We start from the raw sequence: 27,797 nt of genomic DNA, 5'->3' as shown, positions 1-27,797 counted from the left end.
AGCCGATGGTTGTCATGGAAGCACAGGGTCATGTGATGACTCCTGTAGCCTACATGAGTCACTTCCGGTTTCACTCAGCCGGCTGCTGCCAGAGACAAGAGATGAGTGTTTCTAGTGATCACAGCTGCGTAGCTGTGATCTAAAGAAATGCACAGGTGATCAGACTGCTGATCCTTATAGTCTCCTAGGGGGACTAGTAAAATAAAAAAAGGAAAAAAAAAAAAGTTTTAAAAAATTTAAAAAAAATACGTTCAAATCACCCCCATTCGTCCCATTAAAAATTAAAGGGTTGAAAAATATATATATACACTGATTTGGTATTAACGCTTTTAGAAATGCCCAATGTATAAAAATATAAAATAAATTAATCTGATCGGTAAACGGCGCATTGCAATAAGAGATGATCAAATCATTGCATCTACACGAAAATGCTATAATTAAAAACATCAAGTCAGGACGCAAAAAATAAGCCACAACTCTGACCCAGATACTGAAAAATGAGAAGACTATAGGTCTCGGACTGTGGCAACAAAAGCGCAATTGTTTGTTTTTTTTGTTTTGTTTTTTTTTTGTTAATTTTCTGAATTTTTTTTCACCAAGTAGATAAAAGTAAAACTATACATATTTGGGATCTACATAGTCATACTGACCTGGGGCATCATATTGCCAGGTCAGTTTTACCATAAAGTCAACATTGTAAATGAAAAAACAAAACCATCATGCAATTGCACTTTTGTTTGCAACTCCATTGCACTTGAAGATTGTTTCCTGTTTTCCAGTACATTATGTACCAGAATGCATGATGTTATTCAAAAGTACAACTTGTCCTGCCAAAAAACAAGCCCTTATATAGCTATATTGCTGGAAAAATAAAGTTATGGCTCTTTGAAGAAGAAGAGGAAAAAACTTAAATCGCTGAGTGGTGAAGGGGTTAAAAGCCAACAGGAATGATTCTTCGAGGATGACTAGATGAGATGTACTAATAAATGTGATGTAGGCTGATTGTTTCTTCCCATACAACTCCCAAAGACTAGCAAAACTTTCCTTATGTATGTTAATAGGGAAAGACTTATCAGTCTATTGAAGAGATATGGGGAGTGGCTGCTGGGACCAGCCTCTTAGATTAGTCATCTGAGATGCGTGGTCCTGGAATGACTTTTTAAATCTGTTTTCTCTGAAGTGCCATACTATTTCAGAGTGAAAATGACATGGCTACAAGGACACGTCCTCTTAAGGGCGCTTTACACACTACAAGAAATCTTACGATGTGTCGGTGGGGTCACGTCATAAGTGACGCACATCCGTCATCGTAAGTTACATTGTTGCATGTAACAGCTACGTGCGATTGCGAATGAACGGTAAAACGTTCATCGCATGCACGTCGTTCAATTCCTAAAAATTGAACGTCAGGTTCATCGTACCTGGGGTAGCACACATCGCAGTGTGTTACACCCCGGGAACGATGAACAGATCTTACCTACGTCCTGCGGCTCCCACTGCCAATGTGGAACGAAGGTGGTGGGCGGGATGTTTACGTCCCACTCATCTCGCCCCTCCGCTTCTATTGGCCGGCTGCCGCGTGACGTCGATGTGACGCCGAACGTCCCTCCCACTCCAGGAAGTGGATGTTCGCCGCCCACATCGAGGTCGTATGGACGGGTAAGTACGTGTGACAGGGGGGGGGGGGGGGGTTATTCGTTTGTGCGACATATTCAACAAATTAAACTTGCCGCACATACGATGGGGGCGGGTACGATCGCATATGATATCGTATGCTGGATTGTATGGTGTAAAGCAGGCTTTAGTCATGCTGTCCGTGATTCGAGCAGCATGAGTCTGCTCCAAGAATCCATTTAATAATATCAGTTAAGTTGTGGACATCGATAGCACAAGTGAATATAAGACATTTTGTAATATAAGAATCTGCTTCTTTCTCCACTTATTTCGGTTCCCTATCTTGTGAACTTGCCATCCACTCTGTTAAAACAGCTAAAATCCATTTTGTTCAAGACGGGATGGACTGTCAGTACGGTGTGGTGTCAGGATACACCTATTATACTTTATGGGGAAAGGAAGGGTTAAGAGGAGAGGTAGACAAAGATTGTGTTGAGCTTTCTAACAAGTCTTTTACCTCATCCCAGAGTTGGATTCAGATGTACATTTATCAGTTCTACTGTATAATTTCTACTTTGTTGCTGCTCCTCTCTGCGAGCTAAGAATTGAAGAGCAGGAATTACTCCCTGTTTAGTAGTTTAGACGTCACAGTAACTAGTCCTCTTCCACCAGCTCAAAGTCAATTGCAAATTAGAGATAGAGCCCGCAGAGCAGAAAACTGGTGCAATTGCAGGATACGAGTCATATCATGGCTAGACATAGTTATTTTTCATGTACACACACGACAGCTTATACTTAAAAACTTGAAAATACATTTACATACTCCCTCTAAACCTGATGTTACATGGTAACTCAATCTCCAGCCTTTACTATTTAATATAGTCTTTTTTTCTCTGACGCCTCATTGGGGGACACAGGACCATGGGTGTTATGCTGCCTATCCATAGGAGGACACTAAGTAAATGCAAAAGCATAGCTCCTCCTCTGCAGTATACACCCCCTGGCCGGGCCAGGCAGTCTCAGTTTTAGCTTAGTGTCTGTAGGAGGTACATCTTTCAAGGTTTTGTTATTTTTTGAGGTCGACGGTTTCCTTTTGGGACCGATCTCCCACTACCATCAACGGGCGGGAACGTGAAGTGTTGCCTACACGTACCCCCTCCCGCGACGCTGGATCCTGGGTTGGACGACGGGTTCCATAGACACCGATTTTCCAAAGCCCAGGGCAGAGTCACAATTCCTCAGCCCCTCTTTGCAGGCTCTGAGTTGAATATGGCATCAATTCCTCAGCCCCTCTTTGCAGGCTCTGAGCTGAATATGGCACCGTTGTGACCGGATACAGCAAGCTGACTCTGCTATTGTCACTGCCTGGATTGAAGCAGTGTTTAAGGTGAGATCCCTCCTGACTGGTTTCCCAGACAAAGGGAGAAAAGGCTGTGCAGGAAAGGCTCCCAGGGCTGAATATACAGTATTTATTATGAGAAAGTCCCTGGCTAATGCACGGAAGAGAGCCCCAGGAATCCTGAACACACAGTGTTAACTTTTCCATAGCTTGCTGGCTGGAGGAGGGGGGAAGTCCCTCCTTTTTGCAAACTCCTGCACAGATAGGGGAGGGGGTGGCTAGAGAATCACAGAGCTCAGGGACTCACGCTGTTTATTATCTGCTCTGTTTATTTGATCTAGCAGAAAGGCCGGCTGATAACCACCAGTGACTAGAGGGAGAGGGAGGAAAACTATCAGAAGCTCCTTTCCCGCCGTTTTTTTACTACCCACAGCGGGGGGCACACTGACTACTTCTTCGCGCTCTTTTAGCGATAAGCCCCCCCCCCCCCCGCAGGAAAGCGTGGGAAGATCTCCAGCCATCAACTGATTCTGGTAAGGTGCTGCTCACTGTAGCTCTGCTGAGCATTGCTCCCCCTCCTAGCATACTCCTATTAGGAACATGCAGAATTCAAAAGGCACTAAGAGGGCTAAGGCTCACATAGTCTATTATTCAGCCTGCACTGCCTGCCACGTTGAGCTACCACGTAAACACACCTCTTCTCTCTGTGAGTCCTGTGCCCCTATAGCCCTCCAAGACCCCCCTGCCACCACCGCCACAACTGTCAGCCCAGAGCCTAGGGCTCCCAGCCCACCGGAATGGGCACAGTTTCTGTCCCAATCCATGGAATAACTGTCACAGAACCTGGTGCTGGCTATGCAATGTTGTCCTCCACACCCTTCTGGGTCCCTGGACGGAACGCAGCCTGAGAATACCCCTATTGAGGATCCTTCTGAGGTACTCCGGGCACATGCTTCACCGGTTGCAGGGATCAGGAAAAGAGCACACGGCCGGGTGTCTCCAGCAGGCTCTCCCTCGGGAGCACACAGGGCAGGCTCTCCCACACGCTCCATGGCTTCTGAAGAGCTGGAGGAGGGAGAATGCTGTTTGTACCAGGAGGATTCCTTGGTTTCAGCCTCCCTAGGTGATCAAACTGCAATAGACTCCCTTATAGCAGCAATCAACCAAACTCTGCATGTGGAGGATCCTCCATCCACTACCACTGACCATGCGGTCTCCTTTAAGAGGGCAAGGAAACCCCAAAAGCTTTTCGCTGATCACCCTGAGTTTCAGGATATACTCACAAAGCAAAGTGAGAAGCCTGGCAGGCGCTTCGATAACCGAAAACTCATGGAGTCCCGGTACCCTTTTGCCTCACCTGCCCCTAAGGGCTGGGCCGATCCGCCCTCGGTCGACCCCCCCCCCCGGTCTCCCGCCTTACCACAAAGATGCTCCTGTCTTTACCCGATGGTTCCTCCATCAAGGACCCGACAGACAGACAGGTGGAGCACCTCGCCCGCTCTGCTTTTGAGGCTGCGGGTTCCTCCCTCTCACCCTCCTTTGCCTCTGTGTGGGTCGCAAAGGCAATCTCGGTCTGGGCAGAATCCCTTAACACTTCGCTTGAGGAATCCCAGTTCACTCATACCTTCACAGAGGTAACAGCTCAAATTGCCGCTGTGGCGGAGTACCTCATGCAGGCCTCCATGGACGCTGCTACCTGCGCAGCGTTTGCCGCCTCAAATACCATAGCCATCCGTAGAGCTCTCTGGCTCCGACAATGGCGAGCGGACTCTGCCTCCAAGAAGTCTCTCACGGGCCTCCCCTTTTTTCCAGACCGATTGTTTGGCGAACGTCAGGACAAGCTCATTTCTGACGCCACGGGAGGAAAGAGTACCTCCCTCCCCCAGCTGAAGTCCAGGACGTCCTTCTCCAGACGTCCACAGTCCTCGTTCCGCTCCTTTCGGAACTCATTTGGTTGGTCGACACCCCGTGCTGTCCACGCCACCAGCCGCGGACTACGCAGGGACCGACCTTCTCAGCTCTCCCCAAAACCTACTTCATCATGGCAGCCTAGACCGAAACAGTCCAGGACTAGGGAGACTCGTCCACGACGTTTTCCCCCCTCATGACTCCTTCGGCGCCCCGGAAGACACACTCATTGTCGGAGGTCGACTGCGGCTCTTTCAACACATCTGGGCTGCCGCCTCAGACGACAAATGGGTGCAAGACCTTGTGTCTTCCGGTTACCACATAGAATTTCGGACCCGACCCCCGAGTCGGTTCTAACAGCAGGAGTGATAATACCTGTCCCAGACGACGAAAAGTTCGAGGGTTTTTATTCCAACCTCTTTGTGGTCCCCAAAAAGGATGGGTCAGTTCGACCCATCCTGGACCTCAAACACCTAAACAAGCATGTGCACGTACGGAGATTCAGAATGGAGTCCCTAAGGTCCATTATTGCATCCATGGTCGAAGGGGAATTCCTCGCATCCATAGACATCAAGGACGCGTACCTGCACATACCCATCGCCCCAGATCACCAAAAGTTCCTCCGCTTTGCAATTCAGGACTCCCACTTTCAATTCGTAGCTCTACCCTTCGGCCTTGCCACCGCACCAAGGGTCTTCACCAAAGTCATGGCGGCCGCCATGAGCGTCCTTCACGCCAGGGGAGTGGTCGTTCTCCCTTACTTGGACGACCTCCTCATCAAGGCCCCCTCCTTCCGCGACTGCTCAACCAGCGTACAGATCACTGTGGACACCCTATCCCGCTTAGGGTGGCTAGTGAATCTGGACAAATCATCCCCGGTCCCATCACGATCCATCACCTTCCTGGGCATGTCCCTGGACACCCGTCGGGGCTTGATCCTTCTCCCTCAGAACAAGGCGATTGCTCTTCAACGAGCGGTACGCTGCCTTCTACGTCCTCCGTCTCGCTCCATTCGATTCAGCATGAAAGTGCTCGGCAGGATGGTGGCGACTATGGAAGCAGTACCCTTTGCTCAACTGCACCTCCGCCCACTCCAGCTAGCCCTTCTAGCGGCCTGGGACAAGAGCCCCTTCTCCCTGGACAGACATCTTCACCTGACGCCTTCAGTCAGGTACGCACTCCGCTGGTGGCTTCGGTCCTCATCCCTATCGAAGGGGAGATCCTTTCTCCCAGTGAACTGGCTGGTCCTGACCACGGACGCCAGCCTCCTAGGCTGGGGAGCAGTATACCGGTACCACACTGCTCAAGGACGTTGGACGCCCCAGGAGTCTTCCCTACCCATAAACACCCTGGAACTCCGCGCGATCTTCCTCGCGCTCAGAGCGTTCTGCCCTCTGCTAGCGGGTCGTCAGATTCGAGGCCAATCGGACAATGCGACAGCTGTAGCCTATATCAATCGGCAGGGGGGCACCCGCAGCATAGCGGCTTATCTCGAGGCCCACAAGATCCTCAGCTGGGCCGAATCGGCGGGATCAGTGATATCAGCGGTACACATACCGGGGGTAGAGAACTGGGCAGCAGACTTTCTAAGTCGCCAAGGCCTGGCCGCCGGAGAATGGTCTCTCCACCCAGATGTGTTTCTACACATCTGCACTCGCTGGGGCACACCAGACGTGGACCTAATGGCCTCAAGGTTGAATGCAAAGGTACTCGCGTTCATAGCCAGGTCACGCGACCCGCAGTCCATCGGCGCGGATGCTCTAGTCTGCTCCTTGCACCACTTCCGCCTGCCTTACATATTTCCACCTTTACCCCTGCTGTCGCGGGTAATCAGGAAGATCAAGGAAGGGGGAGTCCCGGTGATACTGATAGCACCGGACTGGCCCAGGCGCGCCTGGTACGCCGAATTAGTACAAATGCTCACACACGCACCGTGGCGCCTTCCAGACATCCCAGACTTGCTGACCCAAGGGCCCATTTTCCATCAGAACTCCAGAGCCCTGAAGCTGATGGCATGGCCATTGAGACCTGGGTATTAACAAGAGTTGGATTCTCCCCCCGCGGTTATTTCCACCATGATCAGCGCCCGAAAGCCTGCTTCATCCCGCATTTACCACCGTACGTGGAAAATCTTCCATTCATGGTGCAGAGAAACTATCGTCCAGCCTATGCCTCTGGCCATCCCCAGAATTCTCGACTTTCTACAGTCTGGCTTGCAAGCGGGGTTGGCTCTCAGTTCCCTTTAAAGGGCAGGTCTCAGCAGCTTTCAATCTTCTACCAATGCCGCCTGGCTCAAAAACCGCAAGTCAAGACCTTCCTCCAGGGCGTTTCCCATTTAGTTCCCTCGTACAAACGGCCGCTGGACCCATGAGACCTCAACCTCGTTTTGGACGGTCTCCAGAGGTCTCCCTTTGAACCCCTCAAGGAATCCTCCCTTGCTCTTCTGTCCTGGAAGGTAACATTCCTGGTGGCAATTACGTCCATCAGACGGGTTTCGGAGCTAGCAGCACTCTCTTGCCACAAGCCTTTCCTGATCTTTCACCAGGACAAGGTGGTTCTGCGCCCCCTTCCGGATTTCCTTCCAAAGGTTCTTACCCCATTTCATTTGAACGAGGACATTGTTCTGCCTTCATTTTGTCCACACCCAGTTCATAGGGTGGAAAGGTCTCTGCATTCGTTAGACCTCGTCAGAGCTCTCAGATATTACATATCCAGGACAGCCCCCTTTAGGAAAACGGACTCTTTGTTCGTCATTCCTGAGGGGCCTAAGAAGGGACAGGCAGCTTCAAAGGCGACTCTGGCTCGCTGGATTCGCTCTGTGATCCAGGAAGTCTACCGCCTGCAACTCAAGCCCATTCCTAGTGGGCTGCGGGCTCATTCCACGCGAGCAGTTGGCGCTTCGTGGGCCATTCGGTATCAGGCTTCAGTAGAACAGGTGTGTAAGGCTGCGACCTGGTCTAGCCTACATACTTTTTCAAAGCATTACAGAGTCCATACCCAGGTTTCAACTGAGGCAAATCTGGGTAGGGAAATTCTGCAAACGGCAGTAGAGCACCTCTCTCAGTAGGCGCTCCAGGCTGTCTGGGACTGGTTCCTAGTCCTTGGGTTGTGTTGTCTTCTTTTATGTTTCCCACCCATGGACTGCTTTAGGACGTCCCATGGTCCTGTGTCCCCCAATGAGGTGTCAGAGAAAAACGGATTTTTGTGTACTCACCGTAAAATCGTTTTCTCTTAGCCATCATTGGGGGACACAGCACCCACCCTGTTGCCCTGCGGGGCCTTGGTTCTCTCAGTACCTTATTTGGTTTTGACTCTTCTTTTCTCATGTTCCTCTGTTGAGAAGTTTTTTACTGCTTTTTTCTCCTACTGATTGTGTACTAAAACTGAGACTGCCTGGCCCGGCCAGGGGGTGTATACTGCAGAGGAGGAGCTATGCTTTTGCATCTACTTAGTGTCCTCCTATGGATAGGCAGCATAACACCCATGGTCCTGTGTCCCCCAATGATGGCTAAGAGAAAACGATTTTACGGTGAGTACACAAAAATCCGTTTTTTTTAATCCACAAAAGGTTTTCTCACTAAATATATACCTCTTTGAATAGAGTGATATTCTGACTGCCCGGCCACTGTTACATTCACTTCTATGGGACTGGCCGATCCGTTACGTTTTCCACTCCAAAAAATGTGTATAGAGTATGCACACTACAACTACAGTGTCAGAGGAGTTTTTGGGATCACCATTCTCAGACTTAAGGGTGCTTTACACGCTAATTATATATCGTCAGGGTCACGGTGTTTGTGACGCACATCCGGCATTGTTAGCGACATCGCATCATGTGACACGATCGCAAAAACGTCAAAAATCGTTGATCGTTGACACGTCGCTCCTTTTCATAATATCGTTGGTGGTGCATGCCGCTGGTTATTCGTCGTTCATGCGCATCACACATCACTATGTGTGACACCACAGAAACGACGAACATCTCCTTACCTGCGTCCACCGGCAATGAGGAAGGAAGGAGGTGGGCGGGATATTTCACCCGCACACTTCCGCCCCTCCGCTTCTATTGGACGGCTGCCGTGTGACGCTGCACGAACCGCTCCCTTAGAAAGGAGGCGGTTCGCGGCCACAGCGACGTCGCAGGGAAGGTAAGTCCATGTGACGAGTGTAAGCAATGTTGTGTGCCACGGGCAGCAATTTGCCCGTGACGCACAACCGACGGGGGCGGGTACGCTCGTTAGCGATATCACTAGCTATATCGCAGCGTGTAAAGTGCCCTTTAGCGATGGTCCTGGTGGTCAAAATTTTCAAGTGAGAGCAGCAAGGCAACTGACAGTATAATAATGGTGCTGGATTCCTAGATATTGGAAAAAAAAATGGTCTCGGCTGTTTACTTGCCGGTTTCAGACGTGCTTTGCGCATGGTCTGAATCGCAGGAGTCTTCTGATCATGCAGTGCCTATCTGAAGCCGAGAAGCGAGCACCCAAATAACAATGCTGCGGCAATGGCAAGCGCACACGCGCCGGATCTCAAGGAGTTGACTGGGACGTTGCTTGTGTAAATCCATGGTATCACACCCACAGGGGCATGATACCACAGAAAGCATGCAAACGCCCACGGGGCGATGCGACGCCCAGGGGACTAGCCCCTCTGATCATTTACATAGGGAACATGTAAGTAATAAAACTTTTTTTTTTTCTTTTTTTTATGCATTCATATTACAGACTATCACAACACAGAGACGGGTAGGAAGGGGTTACTAGGCCACACATCACCCTGCTTGTAGGTCAGAATGCATAAGGGACCTGACAGGTTCCCTTTAAGCCCACATAGACCAAGTTTAATGATTGGAAAATCACTTAAAGAATTTGAAAACGGAATGGACTTTGTAATTGCATCAGACAAACGAAAAATGATCAATGTTATACATCTCATTTTCACTGATTATTTCTTTGTCGCTCCATTGGGAGACCCAGACAATTGGGTGTATATCTTCTGCCTCCGGAGGCCACACAAAGTATTACACTTTAAAAAGTGTAACCCCTCCCCTCTGCCTATACACCCTCCCGTGGATCACGGGCTCCTCAGTTTTATGCTTTGTGTGGAAGGAGGCACACATCCACTCATGCATTCTCATATTAGTTATATCGGTTGGAAGAAAAGAGGGCCTCCACGGGGCCCCCGGCATGTTCCCTTCTCACCCCACTACGTCGGCGGTGTTGTTAAGGTTGAGGTACCCATTGCGGGTACAAAGGCCGGAGCCTCATGCCGTCTCCTTCACCATCCCTTAGCGGCTCTGGGAGAAGTGGGATCCTGAGCGGTCATCCATTTACTGGGACCGTGCTCCCTCCACAGCCCCTGTGGGAATCTGCCGGACCGGAGTCTATTCAACCTCAGGGACCGGGCCCTGCAACTCTAAGGTACTCTGTGTCCCCATTGGGGACTGTGCAGGGAGCGCACCTTCTTCCCGGACGCTGCGGCAGCTGCTGAATTGAGAAGGCCGGCGGACTTCCGCGCCGACCGTGCCTGCTTGTCGGGCGCGGTCTCAAATTTAGTCCCCGGCTTCATCACGGCCTAGTCGCAAAAATCCCGCCCCCGGGCCTGCCTGTCAGGGGTAAGGGCGGGACTGCCGACCTGACGTCGGATGTGAGGGCCGGAGCATCCTGTATGTTTCCTCCCCCCTCACTGATCACTGTGGGGACCCCAGATTCCCACACTTTCCTGGCGCCTCCCACGGCTCCACTCCTCCCCTGAGAGCTCCGGCAGCCATTTTTTGGCATTCTGCCGGTGGAGGATTCTCAGTGAAGAGCTCTGCAGCTCCGGGGGACCTAAGGCAGGGAATCTGGAGGACACACACTCCGCTTTTTAGCGGTCGGTAAGCCACACCGGTCACCCGGAGCTGGTCCCCCTATGGTGCCGGAATAGATACGTATTTACATATATATTTCTGTTCGGTCGGGCTGTATACCCTTTTTTGCCCATATACCCTCAGTGATCATTCTCCTAGGAGACAACAGCATGTCGTCCACAAGGAGCAAATCTGTTAAGGCACAGGGTTTTTTTGCGGCCTGTACCTCTTGTGGGGCTATGTTACCTGCGGGTTCCACCTACCCTCACTGTGAGCAATGCTCGACCCCTGTTTCGCTTGCTCAGCCGGAGCCTCGGTCACCAGTGGGCCCCTCGGCTCATGTAGACCCCCCTGCTCCCCCTGTCCAGGCGGCAGGGACAGAGTTCGCCTCTTTTGCTGAGAAACTCTCTGAGTCACTTTCACAATCCATGGCTCAGTCTATGGACAAATGGTCTGCCAAGCTGCTAGAAGCTTTGCAGTCCAGACCGGTCCTTACACAGGCCCCGGCCCCTGTTGGATCGTCGCCTCCAGGCCCCTCTCGGTCCGCGCCGCAGCGCGCTCCCAGGTTGGGCCCTAGGTCTCACGTGGAGGACTCCTGCCCGGACCACAGTCCTAGACAGGCTAAGCGGGCTCGCTGGGAATCTTCCCCGACTTCTTCACGCTGCTCGGGTTCCCAGCTTGAGGACTCGCTGGTGGACGAGGCGGACGTCGCAGCTCAGGGCTCTGACCCTGACGTCGCCCTCAACCTTGATACACCTGAAGGGGACGCCTTAGTGAATGATCTTATCTCGTCCATCAACCAGGTGTTGGATCTCTCTCCCCCGCCTCCTACTGTAGAGGACTCGGCGTCTCAGCAGGAGAATCACCAGTTTCGGTTCCCCAAACGTACACGTAGTGCGTTTTTTGATCACTCTAACTTCAGAGATGCTGTCCAGAAGCCCAGAGCGGTTCCGGACAAGCGCTTTACTAAGCGCCTCACTGACACGCGTTATCCCTTCCCCTCTGAAGTCGTTAAGGGTTGGGCTCAATGTCCCAAGGTGGATCCTCCAGTCTCTAGATTGGCGGCTAGATCTGTGGTATCGGTTGCAGATGGCTCATCGCTAAAGGATGCCACTGACAGGCAGATAGAGCTCCTGGTGAAGTCCATCTATGAAGCCACGGGCGCATCTTTTGCCCCGGCCTTTGCAGCCGTGTGGGCACTCCAAGCTATCTCAGCTTGTCTGGCTGAGATTAATGCTGTCACACGTAATTCTGCTCCGCAAGTTGCGTCTTTGACTTCTCAAGCGTCAGCTTTTTCTTCCTACGCCATGAACGCAGTCCTAGACTCTGCTAGCCGTACAGCGGTGGCATCCGCTAACTCTGTGGCAGTCCGCAGGGCCATGTGGCTGCGCGAATGGAAGGCAGACTCGGCCTCCAAGAGGTTCTTAACCGGTTTGCCGTTTTCTGGCGACCGCTTGTTTGGCGAACGATTGGATGAGATTTATTAAGGAATCCAAGGGAAAGGACTCCTCCTTACCCCAGTCCAAACCTAAGAGACCGCAGCAACGGAAAATACAATCGAGGTTTCGGTCCTTTCGTCCCTCCGCCAAGCCCCAATCCTCTTCGTCCAGCAGGCCGGAGAAAGGCCAGAGGAACTCCTATGCGTGGCGGTCCAAGTCACACCCCCAAAAGGCCGCAGGAGGCACTGCCTCCAAGGCGGCCTCCTCATGACTCTCGGCCTCCCCGAGCCGCATCCTCGGTCGGTGGCAGGCTCTCCCGCTTTGGCGACGCCTGGTGGCCACATGTTCAAGACCGATGGGTGAGAGACATTCTGTCTCACGGTTACAGAATAGAGTTCAGCTCTCGTCCTCCGGCTCGTTTCTTCAGAACCTCTCCGCCCCCCGCTCAGGCCGACGCACTTTTTCAGGCAGTGGACGCTCTGAAGACAGAAGGAGTTGTGATCCCCGTTCCCCTTCAGGAACGTGGTCGCGGCTTTTACTCCAACTTGTTCGTGGTGCCAAAAAAGGACGGATCATTCCGTCCCGTTCTGGACCTCAAACTACTCAACAGACATGTGAGAACCAGACGGTTTTGCATGGAATCTCTCCGCTCGGTCATCGCCTCGATGTCACAAGGAGACTTCCTAGCATCGATCGACATCAAGGATGCTTATCTCCACGTGCCGATCGCACCCGAACATCAACGCTTCTTGCGTTTCGCCATCGGGGACGAACACCTTCAGTTCGTGGCATTGCCTTTCGGCCTGGCAACAGCCCCACGGGTTTTCACCAAAGTCATGGCATCCGTTGTGGCGGTCCTACACTCTCAGGGCCACTCGGTGATTCCCTACTTAGACGATCTCCTAGTCAGGGCACCTTCTCGGGTGGCGTGTCAACACAGCCTTACCGTCGCTCTGGTGACTCTCCAGCAGTTCGGGTGGATCATCAACTTCCCGAAATCCAAGTTGACGCCGACCCAATCACTGACTTACCTCGGGATGGAGTTTCATACACAGCCAGCGGTAGTCAAGCTACCGCGGGACAAACAGCTTTCTCTGCAGGCAGGGGTGCAATCACTTCTTCGGGGTCAGTCACACCCCTTAAGGCGCCTCATGCACTTCCTGAGGAAGATGGTGGCAGCGATGGAGGCAGTGCCGTTCGCACAATTCCATCTGCGGCCACTCCAATGGGACATTCTCCGCAAATGGGACAGGAGGTCGGCTTCCCTCGACAGGAACGTCTCTCTTTCCCTTGCAACCAAGACGTCTCTTCAGTGGTGGCTCCTTCCCAATTCTCTATCGCAGGGAAAATCCTTCCTACCCCCAACCTGGGCTGTGGTCACCACGGACGCGAGCCTGTCAGGGTGGGGGGCGGTTTTTCTCCACCACAGGGCTCAGGGAACCTGGACTCCGATAGAGTCTTCCCTTCAGATCAATGTTCTGGAGATAAGGGCAGTGTATCTAGCCCTATTGGCTTTCCATCGGTGGCTGGAGGGCAGGCAGATCCGTATCCAGTCGGACAACGCCACTGGCGTCGCATACATCAACCACCAAGGCGGCACTTGCAGTCGTCAAGCCTTCCAGGAAGTCCGGCGGATTCTGCAGTGGGTGGAAGCCACAGCCTCCACCATCTCCGTAGTTCACATCCCGGGCGTAGAAAACTGGGAAGCAGATTTTCTCAGTCATCAGGGCATGGATGCGGGGGAATGGTCTCTACACCCAGAAGTGTTTCGAGAGATCTGTCGCCGCTGGGGAACGCCGGACGTCGATCTCATGGCGTCACGGTACAACAACAAGGTCCCGGCCTTCATGGCACGGTCTCAGGATCACAGAGCTCTGGCAGCGGACGCGTTAGTCCAGGATTGGTCGCAGTTTCGACTGCCTTATGTGTTTCCTCCTCTGGCGATGCTGCCCAGAGTGTTACGCAAGATCAGGTCCGACTGCCGTCGCGCCATTCTCGTCGCTTCAGACTGGCCGAGGCGGTCGTGGTACCCGGATCTGTGGCATCTCACGGTGGGTCAACCGTGGGCGCTTCCAGACCGCCCAGACTTGCTGTCACAAGGCCCGTTTTTCCATCTGAATTCTGTGGCCCTCAACCTGACTGTGTGGCCATTGAGTCCTGGCTCCTAGCGTCTTCAGGGTTATCTCAGGATGTCATTGCCACCATGAGACAGGCCAGGAAACCAACGTCCGCCAAGATCTATTACAGGTCTTGGCAAATCTTCTTATCCTGGTGCTCTGATAGCGGTTTTCCTCCATGGCCGTTTGCCTTACCCACTTTTCTTTCCTTCCTTCAATCCGGAATGGACAAGGGTTTGTCACTCGGTTCTCTCAAGGGCCAAGTATCGGCGCTCTCCGTATTTTTTCAAAAGCGCCTAGCCAGGCTTCCGCAGGTCCGCACGTTCCTGCAGGGAGTTTGCCACATAGTCCCACCTTACAAGCGTCCGCTGGAACCCTGGGATCTTAACAGGGTGCTAACGGCTCCTCAGAAACCACCTTTCGAGCCGCTGCGGGATGTCTCTTTATCACGTCTTTCGCAGAAGGTGGCCTTTCTAGTGGCAGTTACATCACTCCGGAGAGTGTCTGAGCTTGCAGCGCTGTCATGCAAAGCCCCCTTCCTGGTGTTTCACCAGGATAAGGTGGTTCTGCGTCCTGTCCCGGAATTTCTCCCTAAGGTGGTATCTCCTTTTCATCTCAATCAGGATATCTCCTTGCCTTCATTTTGCCCTAATCCAATTCACCAATGTGAAAAGGATTTGCACTCCTTGGATCTGGCGAGAGCACTCCGACTCTACGTGTCTCTCACGGCGCCCCTGCGTCGTTCAGATGCGCTTTTTGTTCTTGTCGCTGGCCAGCGTAAGGGTTCGCAGGCTTCCAAGTCAACCTTGGCTCGGTGGATCAAGGAACCGATTCTCGAAGCCTACCGTTCTTCTGGGCTTCCGCTTCCTTCAGGGCTGAAAGCCCATTCTACCAGAGTCGTGGGTGCTTCCTGGGCATTGCGGCACCGGGCTACGGCTCAGCAGGTGTGTCAGGCAGCTACGTGGTCTAGTTTGCACACTTTCACGAAACACTATCAAGTGCATACCTATGCTTCGGCAGACGCCAGTCTAGGTAGGCGAGTCCTTCAGGCGGCGGTTGCCCACCTGTAAGAGGGGGCCGTTTCGGCTCTTTTTATTGAGGTATTCTTTTACCCACCCAGGGACTGCTCTTGGACGTCCCAATTGTCTGGGTCTCCCAATGGAGCGACAAAGAAGAAGGGAATTTTGTTTACTTACCGTAAATTCCTTTTCTTCTAGCTCCTATTGGGGGACCCAGCACCCGCCCCTGTGCCCTTCGGGCTGGTTGTTCTTTTGTGTACACATGTTGTTCATGTTGAATTGTTCTTTTGGTTCATGGTTTTCAGTTCTCCGAACATCCTTCGGATTGAATTTACCCTAGACCAATATATAAGTTTTCTCCTTCCTGCTTTTGCACCAAAACTGAGGAGCCCGTGATCCACGGGAGGGTGTATAGGCAGAGGGGAGGGGTTACACTTTTTAAAGTGTAATACTTTGTGTGGCCTCCGGAGGCAGAAGCTATACACCAATTGTCTGGGTCTCCCAATAGGAGCTAGAAGAAAAGGAATTTACGGTAAGTAAACAAAATTCCCTTCTTTACATTTTTCCATTACAATATAACAGACACTTAAAAAAAGTATTTGTAAATGGTGTAATAGACATGTACATTTAGTTATGTTTAGGATGATGATGGCGGTCTTTCATTATTGCAGATTATCATCATTTCATACGTTGTTATAACTCCTTTGTGGCATTATCTATTTCTAGATTGTGTTTTCTCATTAGACCACGTGTCAACCATGTGAAGAACATTACTAGTAAGTCATTTTCCTTTTTCCAGCAAATGGATGATAATGTTGCAGACACTGCCTCATTTTATGTTGCCTGCTTATCAAATATTTGACTTTCCTTCCAAGTAATCGTGTGAAAGAAGGTTCTGCTGTGAAATCCGGCTGTACAAGGCTCAAGGTTTCGTTCGTTTGTGACTTGGAAATACAGAGCTACAGTGGTGAAAAAAGTATTTAGTCAGCCATCCGTTGTGTAAGTTCTCCCACTTATAAAGAGGAGAGAGGCCTCTAATTGACATCATAGATAGACCACAACTATTAGAGACCAAATGAGAAAATAAATTCAGAAAATCACCGTGTCTGATTTGGCAAGATTTTATTTTTGCATATTATTGTGGAAAATAAGTATTTGGTCAATAACAAAAGTTCATCTCAATATTTTCTTATATATCCTTTGTTAGCAATAACAGAGGTCAAACGTTTTCTGTAAGTCTTCACAAGGTTGGCACACACTGTTGGTGGTATGTTGGCTCATTCCACCATGCAGATCTCTTCTAGAGCAGTGATGTTTTGGGCCTGTCGCTGGGCAACACTGACTTTCAACTCCCTGCAAAGGTTTTCAATGGGGTTGAGATCTGGAGACTGGCTAGTCCACTCCATAACCTTCATATGCTTCTTACGAAACCACTCCTTTATTGCCCTGGCAGTCTGCTTGAGATCATTATCATGCTGAAACAGCCAGCCATGTTTCATCTTCAATGCCCTTGCTGATGGAAGGAAGTTTGCTCTCAAAATCTCTCAATACATGGCCCCATTCATTCTTTCATGTACACGGATCAGTCGTCCTGGTCCCTTTGCAGAGAAACAGCCCCAAAGCATGATCTTGCCACCCCCATGCTTCACAGTAGGTATGGTGTTTTTCGGATGCAACTCAGCATTCTGTCTCCTTTAAACGCAACAAGTTTGTTTCTACCAAACAGTTCTACTTTAGTTTCATCAGACCATATGACATTTTCCCAATACTCTTCTGGGTAATCCAAATGCTCTCTAGGAAACTTTAGACAGGCCCAGACATGTACTGGCTTAAACAGGGGAACACGTCTGGCCCTGCGGGATCTGAGTCCCTGGCGGTGTAGTGTGTTACTTATGGTAACCTTTGTTACGTTGGTCCCAGTTCTATGTAGGTCATTCACTACATCCCCCGTGTGGTTCTGGGATTTTTGCTCACCGTTCTTGTGATCCTTTTGACCTCACGGGGTAAGATCTTGTGTAGAGCCCCAGATCGAGGGAAATTACCAGTGGTCTTGTATGTATTCCGTTTTCTTATTATTGCTCCCACAGTTGATTTCATCACACCAAGCTACTTGCCTATTGCAGATTCAGTCTTCCCAGCCTGGTGCGGGGCTACAATTTTGTTCCTGGTGTCCTTCGACAGCTCTTTGGTCTTCACCATAGTGGAGTTTAGAGTGTGACTGTTTGAGGTTGTAGACAGGTGTCTTTTATACTGATAACAAGTTAAAACAAGTGCCATTACTACAGGTAATGAGTGGAGGACAGAGGAGCCTCTTAAAGAAGATGTTACAGGTCTGTGAGAACCAGAAATCTTGCATGTTTTTAGATGACTAAATACTTATTTTCCACCATAATTAAAAAAAAAAATCTTGCCAAATCAGACAAGGTGATTTTCTGTGTGTTTCTCATTTTGTCTCTCATAGTTGTGGTCTATCTATGATGTCAATTACAGGCCTCTCTTCTTTTAAAGTGGGAGAACTTACACAATTGGTGGCTGACTAAATACTTATTTCCCCACTGTATATTAATCCAGGAAGATGGTGTGGATTGTTAGAGTTGTTCATTAGATATTCTGTACGTTCTACAAATAAGTTTAACTCAAGTCTCATTACATATTCTGTTAAAGTGGCCATACAAAGTATGACCCAGGATCTGTGTTATGTAGGGGATGTGGTGACATCTAGAAATACTTCATGTGACACAAGGAAATATACAAATATCTTATTAAATCCTCAATGAATGTGGCTTTTTAAAATGACCTAATAAATAAGACCCTCCTTATTTCTAGGCTACTAACACCCACAAAGTTAAAGGAGTTTTCTGGTCTAAAAATGTTAATCTTCACTAAATCTATGGAACTGCAGACTTGTGAATCTTCACATTATGCACTATAAGGATTCTCTGGTGTTGGTGTTGGGAACAGTGGTCACATGACCGCAAGTGTGCAATCTCCATACTCCCGGCCAGAATCCGACTAGACTGTTTCCGGTGCTTTCAATGTAAGTGTATTGCTCAAGGCCAGAAATGTTGTTAGTCGGGTTATGGCCGGAAGTATACATATCTAAAATTTGCAGTCACATGATTATCGTTCCGGGTGTTGACAGCGCAGAATCCTCACAGTGTATGCAATGTGAAGATTCACAAGTCTGCTGTCACATAGAGTGATACATAGAGTGACTGCAGATTTGCCGCTTTAAACCGGACAAACCCTTTACGGATAGTAGGAAGGCTCACCAGAGATATATGTTGACATACAGATATATAAAATGCACATAAAATGTCTTATTTTTCCTCTGTAGATCTCATCAATGCAGACAAGAAAGCGGGAGTAAGCAGGAAGTACAAGATAATTTTTAGTCCTCAGAAGGTAAGCACCGTACATATTTTATTTCTAAATTGATATCATGTGAACATTGGAATTAAAGTTCCAAATATTTTTCTACTGTTTCCTTTAGTTTTACACATGTGATATGATTTTGGAGCAGGAAGGTGTTTATGGAGGTAAGTTGGACCTTCAGATAATTATAGACAGAATTTATTTTATTTCTGATAGGGATCATTTACATTAAGATTAATCTCTTCTTCCCACAATTCTGCAATTGTTTTTTTCGGTTATTTATTTACAGGTAAAAATGACCTGGTAATATGAATCTCTGGGTCAGTACGATGAGGGTGATACCAAACGTACATCGTTTGCTTGTATTTCATTTTAATTTATATTTGTGAAAACATAAATTTCGTTTGTGTTGCATTTCTCCAAGAGTCAAAAGGCTTTAGAGTTTTCAGTTGATATGGCTGTATGATGGCTTGTTTTTTGCACCATGAGCCGACGTTTTTATTTATATCATTTTGGGGTAAATTTCAATTTTTGGATAGCCTCTTATTGCATTTTTTTTTGCATTGTTACGGAGGCCCAAACAAAACGCAATTCTGTCATTTTCATAAATTTTATATTTTGATAAATCAGACTTTTACAAACATGGAAATACCAAATGTGTTGTTTTTTTAATTTATTATTTTTTAACTACCGTATTTTTCGTTTTATAAGACGCACCGGATTTTAAGATGCACCACAAATTTAGAAAAAAAAAAGTAAAAAAAAAATAAAAATGGGGTCCATCTTATACTCCGGTGTTGTCTTACCGGAGGGGGGCAGCAGTGGTGGTGAAGCAGGGTCACAGGAGTCAGAGGTTGTGCTGGCAGCGGTGGCGGGTCCGTGGCGGCAGCAGCAGCGGCGAGTCAGTGGTGTCAGCAGCGGCGGGTCAGTGGAGTCAGCAGCGGCGGGTCAGTGGCGTCAGCAGCGGCGGGTCAATGGCGTCAGCAGCGGCGGCGTATCAGTTGCGGAAGCGGGTCAGTGGTGGAGCAGGCAGGTGTGACGAGTGTCCCAGTCTGTCCGCGGTTCTAGTTCAAATGATGGCGCCTGGAGCGTCGCATGCGCAGATGGAGCTCTCATCCAAGGGCTCCATCTGCGCGCACGCGCTGACTCCCGGCGCCATCATTTGAAACTGGGACTGCGGACACACTGGGACACCTGCCGCACAGCCACCGCAGTCCGCACAGCCACCCGCTGGCATGCACATAGTGGTAGCTAGCAGGCCACCCACCCGCACAGAGAGGTAGCCGGCCTCCAGGACAGAGAGGCAGCTGGCACTGATAGGCACCCGGCCGCCCGCACATAGCCACAGGCACCCGGCCACCCGCACGCAGCCACAGGCACCCGGCCACCCGCACGCAGCCACAGGCATCCGGCCGCCCGCACGCAGTCACAGGCACCCGGCCGCCCACACGCAGCCACAAGCACCCAGATGCCCTCACACAGCCACAGGCACCCGGCCGCCCACACGCAGCCACAGGCACCCGGCTGCCCAAACGCACCCAGCCCCCCCCCGGTAAACTATATTCGGATTTTAAGGCGCACCCCTCATTTTCCTCCCAAATTTTTTGGGAAGAAAGGTGCGTCTTATAATCCAAAAAATACGGTATTTATTCCAATGTTTTTATATGTTCACAAACATTAAAGTTAACAAGAAATCAAATACAGAGTCAATTGGAATTCTTGCTCAATTAAGACATATATGGGGGAATACACAAGATAGACACATACAGGGGGATGAAGATAAGGTCAATTAAATTTCTTAATTTTTAATGGGGGAAAAAGCGTGTGATTCCAACTTTCTCTGACGCCTCATTGGGGGACACAGGACCATGGGTGTTATGCTGCCTATCCATAGGAGGACACTAAGTAGATGCAAAAGCATAGCTCCTCCTCTGCAGTATACACCCCCCTGGCCGGGCCAGGCAACCCCAATTTCTTCATCGTTCCTATGGGAGACCCAGACCATGGGGTGTATAGCTTCTGCCTCCGGAGGACACACAAAGTACTACACTAAAAAGTGTAGCTCCTCCCTCCGAGCATATACACCCCCTGGATAACCAAATATAGCCAGTTCAATGCTTTGTGTTCAGGAGGCACACATCCACACATGCATTCTCATCTGATTTTTGATTTTAAAGAGTTTGAAGAAAAGCGGGTCCAAGCTGGACCCCCGGCATGTCCCTTCTCACCCCACTGTGTCGGCGGTGTTGTTAAGGTTGATTTCAAGGCTGGAGCCTTACATGCCGCGCTCCTTCACCATCCCTCGGGCTCTGGTTTGAAGTGGGAGCCAGCACGGTTCTCACTGCTTTGCAGGAGACCGGTCTCCATCCGCAGCCCTTTCAGGATCCTGCCGGACGGAGCACTCACCCCTCAGGGACCTGGCCCTGCGTCTCACAAGCTAAGTATTTGAGACGTTATTGTCAGGGGGTCCCTTGCATCTTTATTGTTGGGGAGAGTGTGTCAGTTTACTTTGGTGACATTTCCGGCCGGTTCTCTGGTTTTCACCTGAGAACCGCGCCGAGGGTGCCTGCGCGCCGGCCGCATTGTAAAATTTAGGCCCCGGCTTCGGCTGCGGCCTACTTTCGTTTTCACTGCCCCTGCATGTCAGTCATGCAGAGGGACAGTGCGGCGCCGCCCACCGGCCGTTCAGCACAGGGGAGGACACTTCTCTCTGAGGAGATGTTTCCCTCCCCTGTATATCTCCTTGGCCCTCCGGTTCCCGCTCTTGGACTAGGCCCCGCCCCCCCTCCTCACTCCATGACCTGAGGAAGGCGTTCCGCCGAAACGCGTAGTAATATACATCTGCCATGCATCAGTGTGAACAAGCCGGTGTCTTTACTTGAGAAATGGATATATATTTTTAATCGAGTTGATACAAATAAAGAAGCATTTTTATTTATCCCTTTGGAGTCCAGCTGGATTTTTTCCACTGCTTTCTTCTATTATCTTCCCGGCTTGCTGCCGAAATCCGTGCCGGACCAGAGGGGACTAACAGGAGGATATACTCAGGCTTGTCTCTGCAGTGGTGAGCGGTTTTGTTCCTTTTTTGCCCTCCTCACTCCGGCGCCATTTTATCAGCGTTCTCACACTGATCGGCGCTGGCTGCTGCATCTCTGCAACCTGTCTGGGGGTCCGAGCTGTGGGATCCGGAGGGCACACAAAACGGTCTGGTAAGCCACAACCTCTGGTTGTGGACCTTCTTATACACTCTCTGGGGGTCATTCTGAAGGAGTGTGTTCTTTACTGCAGAGCCCCCACCTCAGCAGCATGTCTCACACTAGGAGCAAGGCTGCAAGGCTGTACTCAATATGCACTGAATGTAAGCTCGTACTGCCTGAACTGAGCACATATCCTCATTGTGATGCCTGCTCTAACATGGTGGTGCCTCAGCCTGGAGTCTCCCCAGTGGTCCCTCCGGCTGCTCCGGCCCCGGTGGCTGAACCCCCGGCTTGGGTAGAATTGTTTTCTAAGTCTATCTCCCAGTCCTTTGCCGACTCCATGGGAGAGTTGTCCCGGACTCTGCTGAGCATGCATCAGCCCCCTTATCAGGGCGCCTCTGCTGCTTCGGCTCGCTCTGCAGAGCTCACAGAGGATTCTTCATCTGCTCCCAGACCCCGTCCTCCTAAAAGGAGACGCAGGGTCCCCTCTCCTTCCTCGTCCCGCGGCTCCGATTCACGAGCCGACTCGCAGGACGAGGAGGATGTCTTTACTGGGGGCTCGGACGCTACCTCCATGTGCCCCATTGATCTGACCGAGGGTGATGCAGATGTTAGTGATTTGATTGCGTCCATTAATTCTGTACTGGACCTCAATCCGCCAGTATCAGAGGAGCAACCCTCTCTGGCAGAAAAGCACCAGTTTACCTCGCCTAAGAGAACAAGGAGTGTGTTCTTTAACTACTCCAGTTGTCAGGCCACTGTGTCCAAGCCCAGAGCCTGTCCTGACAAACTCTTCCCAAAGCGTGGTTCTGATGACCGTTTTCCTTTTCCACCAGAGGTGGTCAAGGAGTGGGCTCACTCACCAAAGGTAGACCCTCCGGTGTCTAGACTCTCAGCCCGGACAGTTGTATCTGTGGCTGATGGCACCTCACTTAAGGATCCCACTGACCGCCAGGTTGACCTCCTGGCCAAATCTGTCTATGAGGCGGCAGGGGCCTCGTTCTCCCCATCCTTTGCAGCAGTGTGGGCTCTCAAACCCATCTCTGCTTCCCTAGAGGAGATGCATTCCCTCACTAGGGACTCTATGCCTGAATTGGTTGCCTTAACTTCCCAGGCTTCAGCCTTTTCAGCCTACGCCATGTCTGCCATGCTGGAGGCCTCTCACCGCACTGCGGTGGCCTCCGCTAATTCCCTCGCTATCCGCAGGATCTTGTGGCTTCGAGAGTGGAAGGCAGATGCTTCCTCAAAGAAGTACCTTGCTGGGCTCCCATTTGCTGGGTCCAGGCTGTTCGGTGAACAACTGGATGAAATTATTAAGGAGGCCACTGGCGGGAAGAGTACTTCCTTGCCACAGACTAAAACCAGGAAACCTGTCCAGGGCAGGAACCAGTCGAGGTTTCGTTCCTTTCGTTCCTCTAACTGGTCGTCCTCTAAGCCCTCGGCCTCGTCCACTAACTCAGCCAAGGACCAGAAGCCCACCTGGCGCAAGAAGCCGTGTCCACAAAAGTCCGCAGGAGCTGCTGCCACCAAGGCAGCCTCCTCTTGACTATCTGGCCGAGCCAGCAACGTCCTTGGTCGGTGGCAGGCTCTCCCACTTTGGCGACGTGTGGTTTCAACACGTCTCCGATCAGTGGGTGCGGGATATCATCTCCCACGGCTACAGGATAGAGTTCTCTTCCAGCCTGCCAAACAGATTTTTTCTGTCAACTCCCCCCTGCTCCAAGGCCGCCGCCTTCTCTCAGGCCGTGGCATCCTTGCAGGCCAACGGAGTAATTGTACCGGTTCCCGCCAGGGAACGGTTCAGAGGTTTCTACTCAAATCTCTTCCTAGTCCCCAAAAAGGACGGTTCCTTCCGGCCCATCCTGGATCTCAAGCTTCTCAACAAGCATGTTCAGGTGCGGCATTTTCGCATGGAGTCTCTGCGATCAGTCATTGCCTCAATGACCCAAGGAGATTTCCTGGCATCCATCGACATCAGAGATGCCTATCTGCATGTGCCAATTGCAGTTTCACACCAGCGCTGGCTACGTTTTGCAATCAGAGAGGAACATTTCCAATTCGTGGCTCTCCCCTTCGGGTTAGCCACGGCCCCTCGAGTATTCACCAAGGTCATGGCAGCAGTGGTTGCGGTTCTGCACCTCCAGGGGTTGGCAGTGATTTCTTACCTGGACGACCTTCTTGTCAAGGCTTCATCCAGTGCAGACTGTCAGCGGAGTGTCTCGCTCACTCTCGCCACTCTTGTTCAATTCGGGTGGCTTGTCAATCTGTCCAAGTCCACTCTGACCCCGACCCAAAAACTCACGTACCTCAAGCTGCCCTTAGTCTAACAGCAGTCCCTCCATCTGGCGGTGCGCTCTCTGTTGAGGCCCCGCCGTCATTCCATCAGGCACCTCATGCAGGTGCTGGGTCAGATGGTGGCGTCAATGGAAGCGGTTCCCTTTGCCCAGTTCCATCTGCGTCCTCTGCAGCTGGACATTCTCCGCTGTTGGGACAAGCGGACTTCTTCCTTGCACAGGTTGGTGGCTCTGTCGCCACAGACCAGGAGCTCTCTTCAGTGGTGGCTTCGGCCCCTCTCTCTGTCTCAGGGACGCTCCTTCCTGACCCCGTCCTGGGTGATCCTCACCACGGATGCCAGTCTATCCGGCTGGGGAGCAGTATTTCTCCACCACCGAGCACAGGGCACTTGGACTCCGTCCGAATCAGCCCTCTCGATCAATGTGCTGGAAATCAGAGCTGTGCTCCTAGCTCTTGTAGCCTTTCACCACCTGTTGGCGGGCAAGCACATTCCAGTCCAGTCAGACAACGCGACAGCAGTTGCCTACATCAATCACCAGGGCGGGACTCGCAGCCGCCTGGCAATGTTGGAGGTTCAACGCATCCTTCAGTGGACGGAGGACTCCAAGTCCACCATATCCACAGTCCACATCCCAGGCGTAGAAAACTGGGAGGCAGATTATCTCAGCCGTCAAACCGTGGACAGCGGCGAGTGGGCTCTGCATCCGGCTGTGTTCCGGTCGATCTGCCGCAAGTGGGGCACTCCGGAAGTGGATCTAATGGCATCCCGGCACAACAACAAGGTCCCGGTTTACGTGGCTCGCTCCCACGATCCTCAGGCCTTTGCAGCGGACGCGCTGGTTCAGGATTGCTCCCAGTTCCGTCTGTCTTACGTGTTTCCCCCTCTAGCTCTCTTGCCCAGAGTCCTGCGCAAGATCAGAATGGAGGGCCGTCGGGTCATACTCATTGCTCCAGACTGGCCCAGGCGAGCTTGGTACCCAGACCTGCTCCGTCTGTCCGTAGAGGTGCCGTGGCATCTCCTGGACCGCCCAGACCTTCTCTCACAAGGTCCGTTTTTCCGCCAGAATTCTGCAGCTCTCAGATTGACGGCGTGGCTCTTGAGTCCTGGATCCTGACGGCTTCCGGCATTCCTCCCGAAGTCATCTCCACTATGACTCAGGCTCGGAAGTCTTCCTTGGCCAAAATTTACCACAGGACTTGGAGAATTTTCCTGTCCTGGTGTCGATCTTCCGGCCATGCCCCTTGGCCTTTTTCCTTGCCGACCATCCTGTCCTTTCTACAGTCCGTTCTGCAGCTAGGACTATCCCTCAATTCCCTTAAGGGACAGGTCTCGGCTCTGTCAGTGTTGTTCCAGCGGCGTGTCGCCCGACTGGCTCAGGTGCGCACCTTCATGCAGGGCGCATCTCACATCATTCCACCTTACCGGCGGCCTTTGGATCCCTGGGACCTTAATCTGGTCCTCACGACCTTACAGAAACCCCCCTTTGAGCCTCTTAGGGAGGTTTCTTTGTTTCGACTTTCACAGAAAGTCGTCTTTCTGGTGGCCATAACTTCTCTCAGGAGAGTCTCTGATTTGCGCTCTCTTCGGAGTCACCTTTTTTGGTTTTTCATCAAGACAAGGTGGTTCTCCGTCCGTCTCCGGACTTTCTCCCTAAGGTGGTGTCTCCTTTCCACCTTAACCAGGACATTTCATTGCCTTCCTTTTGTCCGGCTCCTGTTCATCGCTTTGAGAAAGCGTTGCATACTTTAGATCTGGTGCGGGCGCTTCGGATCTATGTGTCACGCACCGCTGTTCTTAGGCGGTGCACCTCTCTTTTTGTGCTGACCACAGGTCAGCGCAAGGGTCTCTCGGCTTCTAAACCGACACTAGCTCGTTGGATTAAGTCGGCCATATCCGATGCCTACCAGTGTACTCAGGTGCCTCCCCCGCCGGGGATCAAGGCACACTCGACCAGAGCTGTCGGTGCCTCTTGGGCTTTCAGGCACCAGGCTACGGCTCAGCAGGTCTGTCAGGCTGCCACTTGGTCTAGTCTGCACACCTTTTCGAAGCACTACCAAGTGCATGCTCATGCTTCGGCAGATGCGAGCTTGGGCAGACGCATCCTTCAGGCGGCTGTCGCCCATTTGTGAAGTTAGGTTTTGCCTACTTCTCAGTTTTCTGTTTATTTCCCACCCATGGACTGCTTTGAGACGTCCCATGGTCTGGGTCTCCCATAGGAACGATGAAGAAAAAGAGAATTTTGTTTACTTACCGTAAATTCTTTTTCTTATAGTTCCGTAATTGGAGACCCAGCACCCTCCCTGTTGCCTGTTGGCAGTTTCTTGTTCCGCGTGTTATCACCGGCTGTTGTTGTAGACAGAGGCTCCGGTTGTTCCGGTTTTTTGCTCTATCTCTACTTGTGGGTGGCTATTCTCCTTCAGCTTTTGCACTAAACTGGCTATATTTGGTTATCCAGGGGGTGTATATGCTCGGAGGGAGGAGCTACACTTTTTAGTGTAGTACTTTGTGTGTCCTCCGGAGGCAGAAGCTATACACCCCATGGTCTGGGTCTCCCATTACGGAACCATAAGAAAAAGAATTTACGGTAAGTAAACAAAATTCTCTTTTTTAGCTTAGTGTCTGTAGGAGGCACATCTTTCAAGGTTTTGTTATTTTTTGAGGGCGACGGTTTCCTTTTGGGACCGATCTCCCAATACCATCAACGGGCGGGAACGCGGAGTGTTGCCTCCACGTACCCCCTCCTGCGACGCTGGAAACCGGGCTGCCTTTTACTGGACAACGGGTCCCACAGACACCGATTTTCCAGAGCCCAGGGCAGAGGCACAATTCTTCAGCCCCTCTTTGCAGGCTCTGAGTTGAACATGCCACCTGTGTGGCCGGACACAGCAAGCTGACTCTGCTATTTCCACTGCCTGGACTGAGGCAGTGTTAAGGTGAGATCCCCCCTGACTGGTTTCCCAGACAAAGGGAGAAAAGACGGTGCAGGGAAGGCTCCCAGGACTACTGAATTTACAGTATTTATTATGAGAAAGTCCCTTGCTGATTGCAAGGAGGAGAGCCCCAGGGATCCTGAACACACAGTGTTAATTTTTCTCTAACTGCGTGCTGGCTGGAGGAGGGGGAAGTCCCTTGCTGTTTGCAGAAAATCCTGCACAGATAATTTACCTGTGGCGGGGGAAGGGCCCAAAGCTCAGGAACTCACACTGTTTATTTGCTCTGCTTATTTGCTCTAGCTGCATGCTCTGATTGCAGGAAAGCCGGCAGAGATAATCCACCGTTGACAAGCTGTGAACTGACTGGAGGGAGGGGGAGAAAAACTGTCACAGAAGCTCCTTTCCCGCCGTTTTTTGCTACCGACAGCAGGGGGCACACTGACTTCTTCTTGGCGCTCTTTTAGCGCTAAGCCCCGCCCCCCCAGGAAAACGTGCGAAGTTCTCCACAGAGCTTACTCCTTCCTGAGGACGCAGGGCCATCGGCTGATTCTGGTGAGGTACCTGCTTCACTTGTAGCTCTGCTGAGCATTGCTCCCCCTCCTGGCATAGTCCTATTAGGAACATGCAGAATTCTAAGGGTACTAAGAGATTATTCAGCCTGCACTGCCTGCCACCCTGAGCAACCTCCTCTCTCTGTGAGTCCTGTGCCCCT

The 27,797-nt window shown here is 51.1% G+C and overlaps 1 protein-coding gene across 1 annotated transcript in view; it reads left to right on the top strand.

Annotated features, from left to right (window-relative positions):
* Window positions 1-27,797, top strand: part of VPS33B (VPS33B late endosome and lysosome associated) — a 164,393-nt gene that overhangs the window by 35,301 nt on the left and 101,295 nt on the right. The window contains exons 5-7 of the mRNA XM_075345903.1: window positions 16,011-16,060; window positions 18,622-18,689; window positions 18,778-18,823. Of these exons, the coding sequence (XP_075202018.1) occupies window positions 16,011-16,060; window positions 18,622-18,689; window positions 18,778-18,823 (164 nt within the window). The remainder of the gene's footprint in view (window positions 1-16,010; window positions 16,061-18,621; window positions 18,690-18,777; window positions 18,824-27,797) is intronic.

Source organism: Anomaloglossus baeobatrachus, chromosome 4 (assembly GCF_048569485.1).
Source record: "Anomaloglossus baeobatrachus isolate aAnoBae1 chromosome 4, aAnoBae1.hap1, whole genome shotgun sequence".
NCBI lineage: Eukaryota > Metazoa > Chordata > Amphibia > Anura > Aromobatidae > Anomaloglossus > Anomaloglossus baeobatrachus.
Note: the sequence above shows the minus strand (reverse complement) of the source record. Positions and strands in the feature narration are given on the sequence as shown.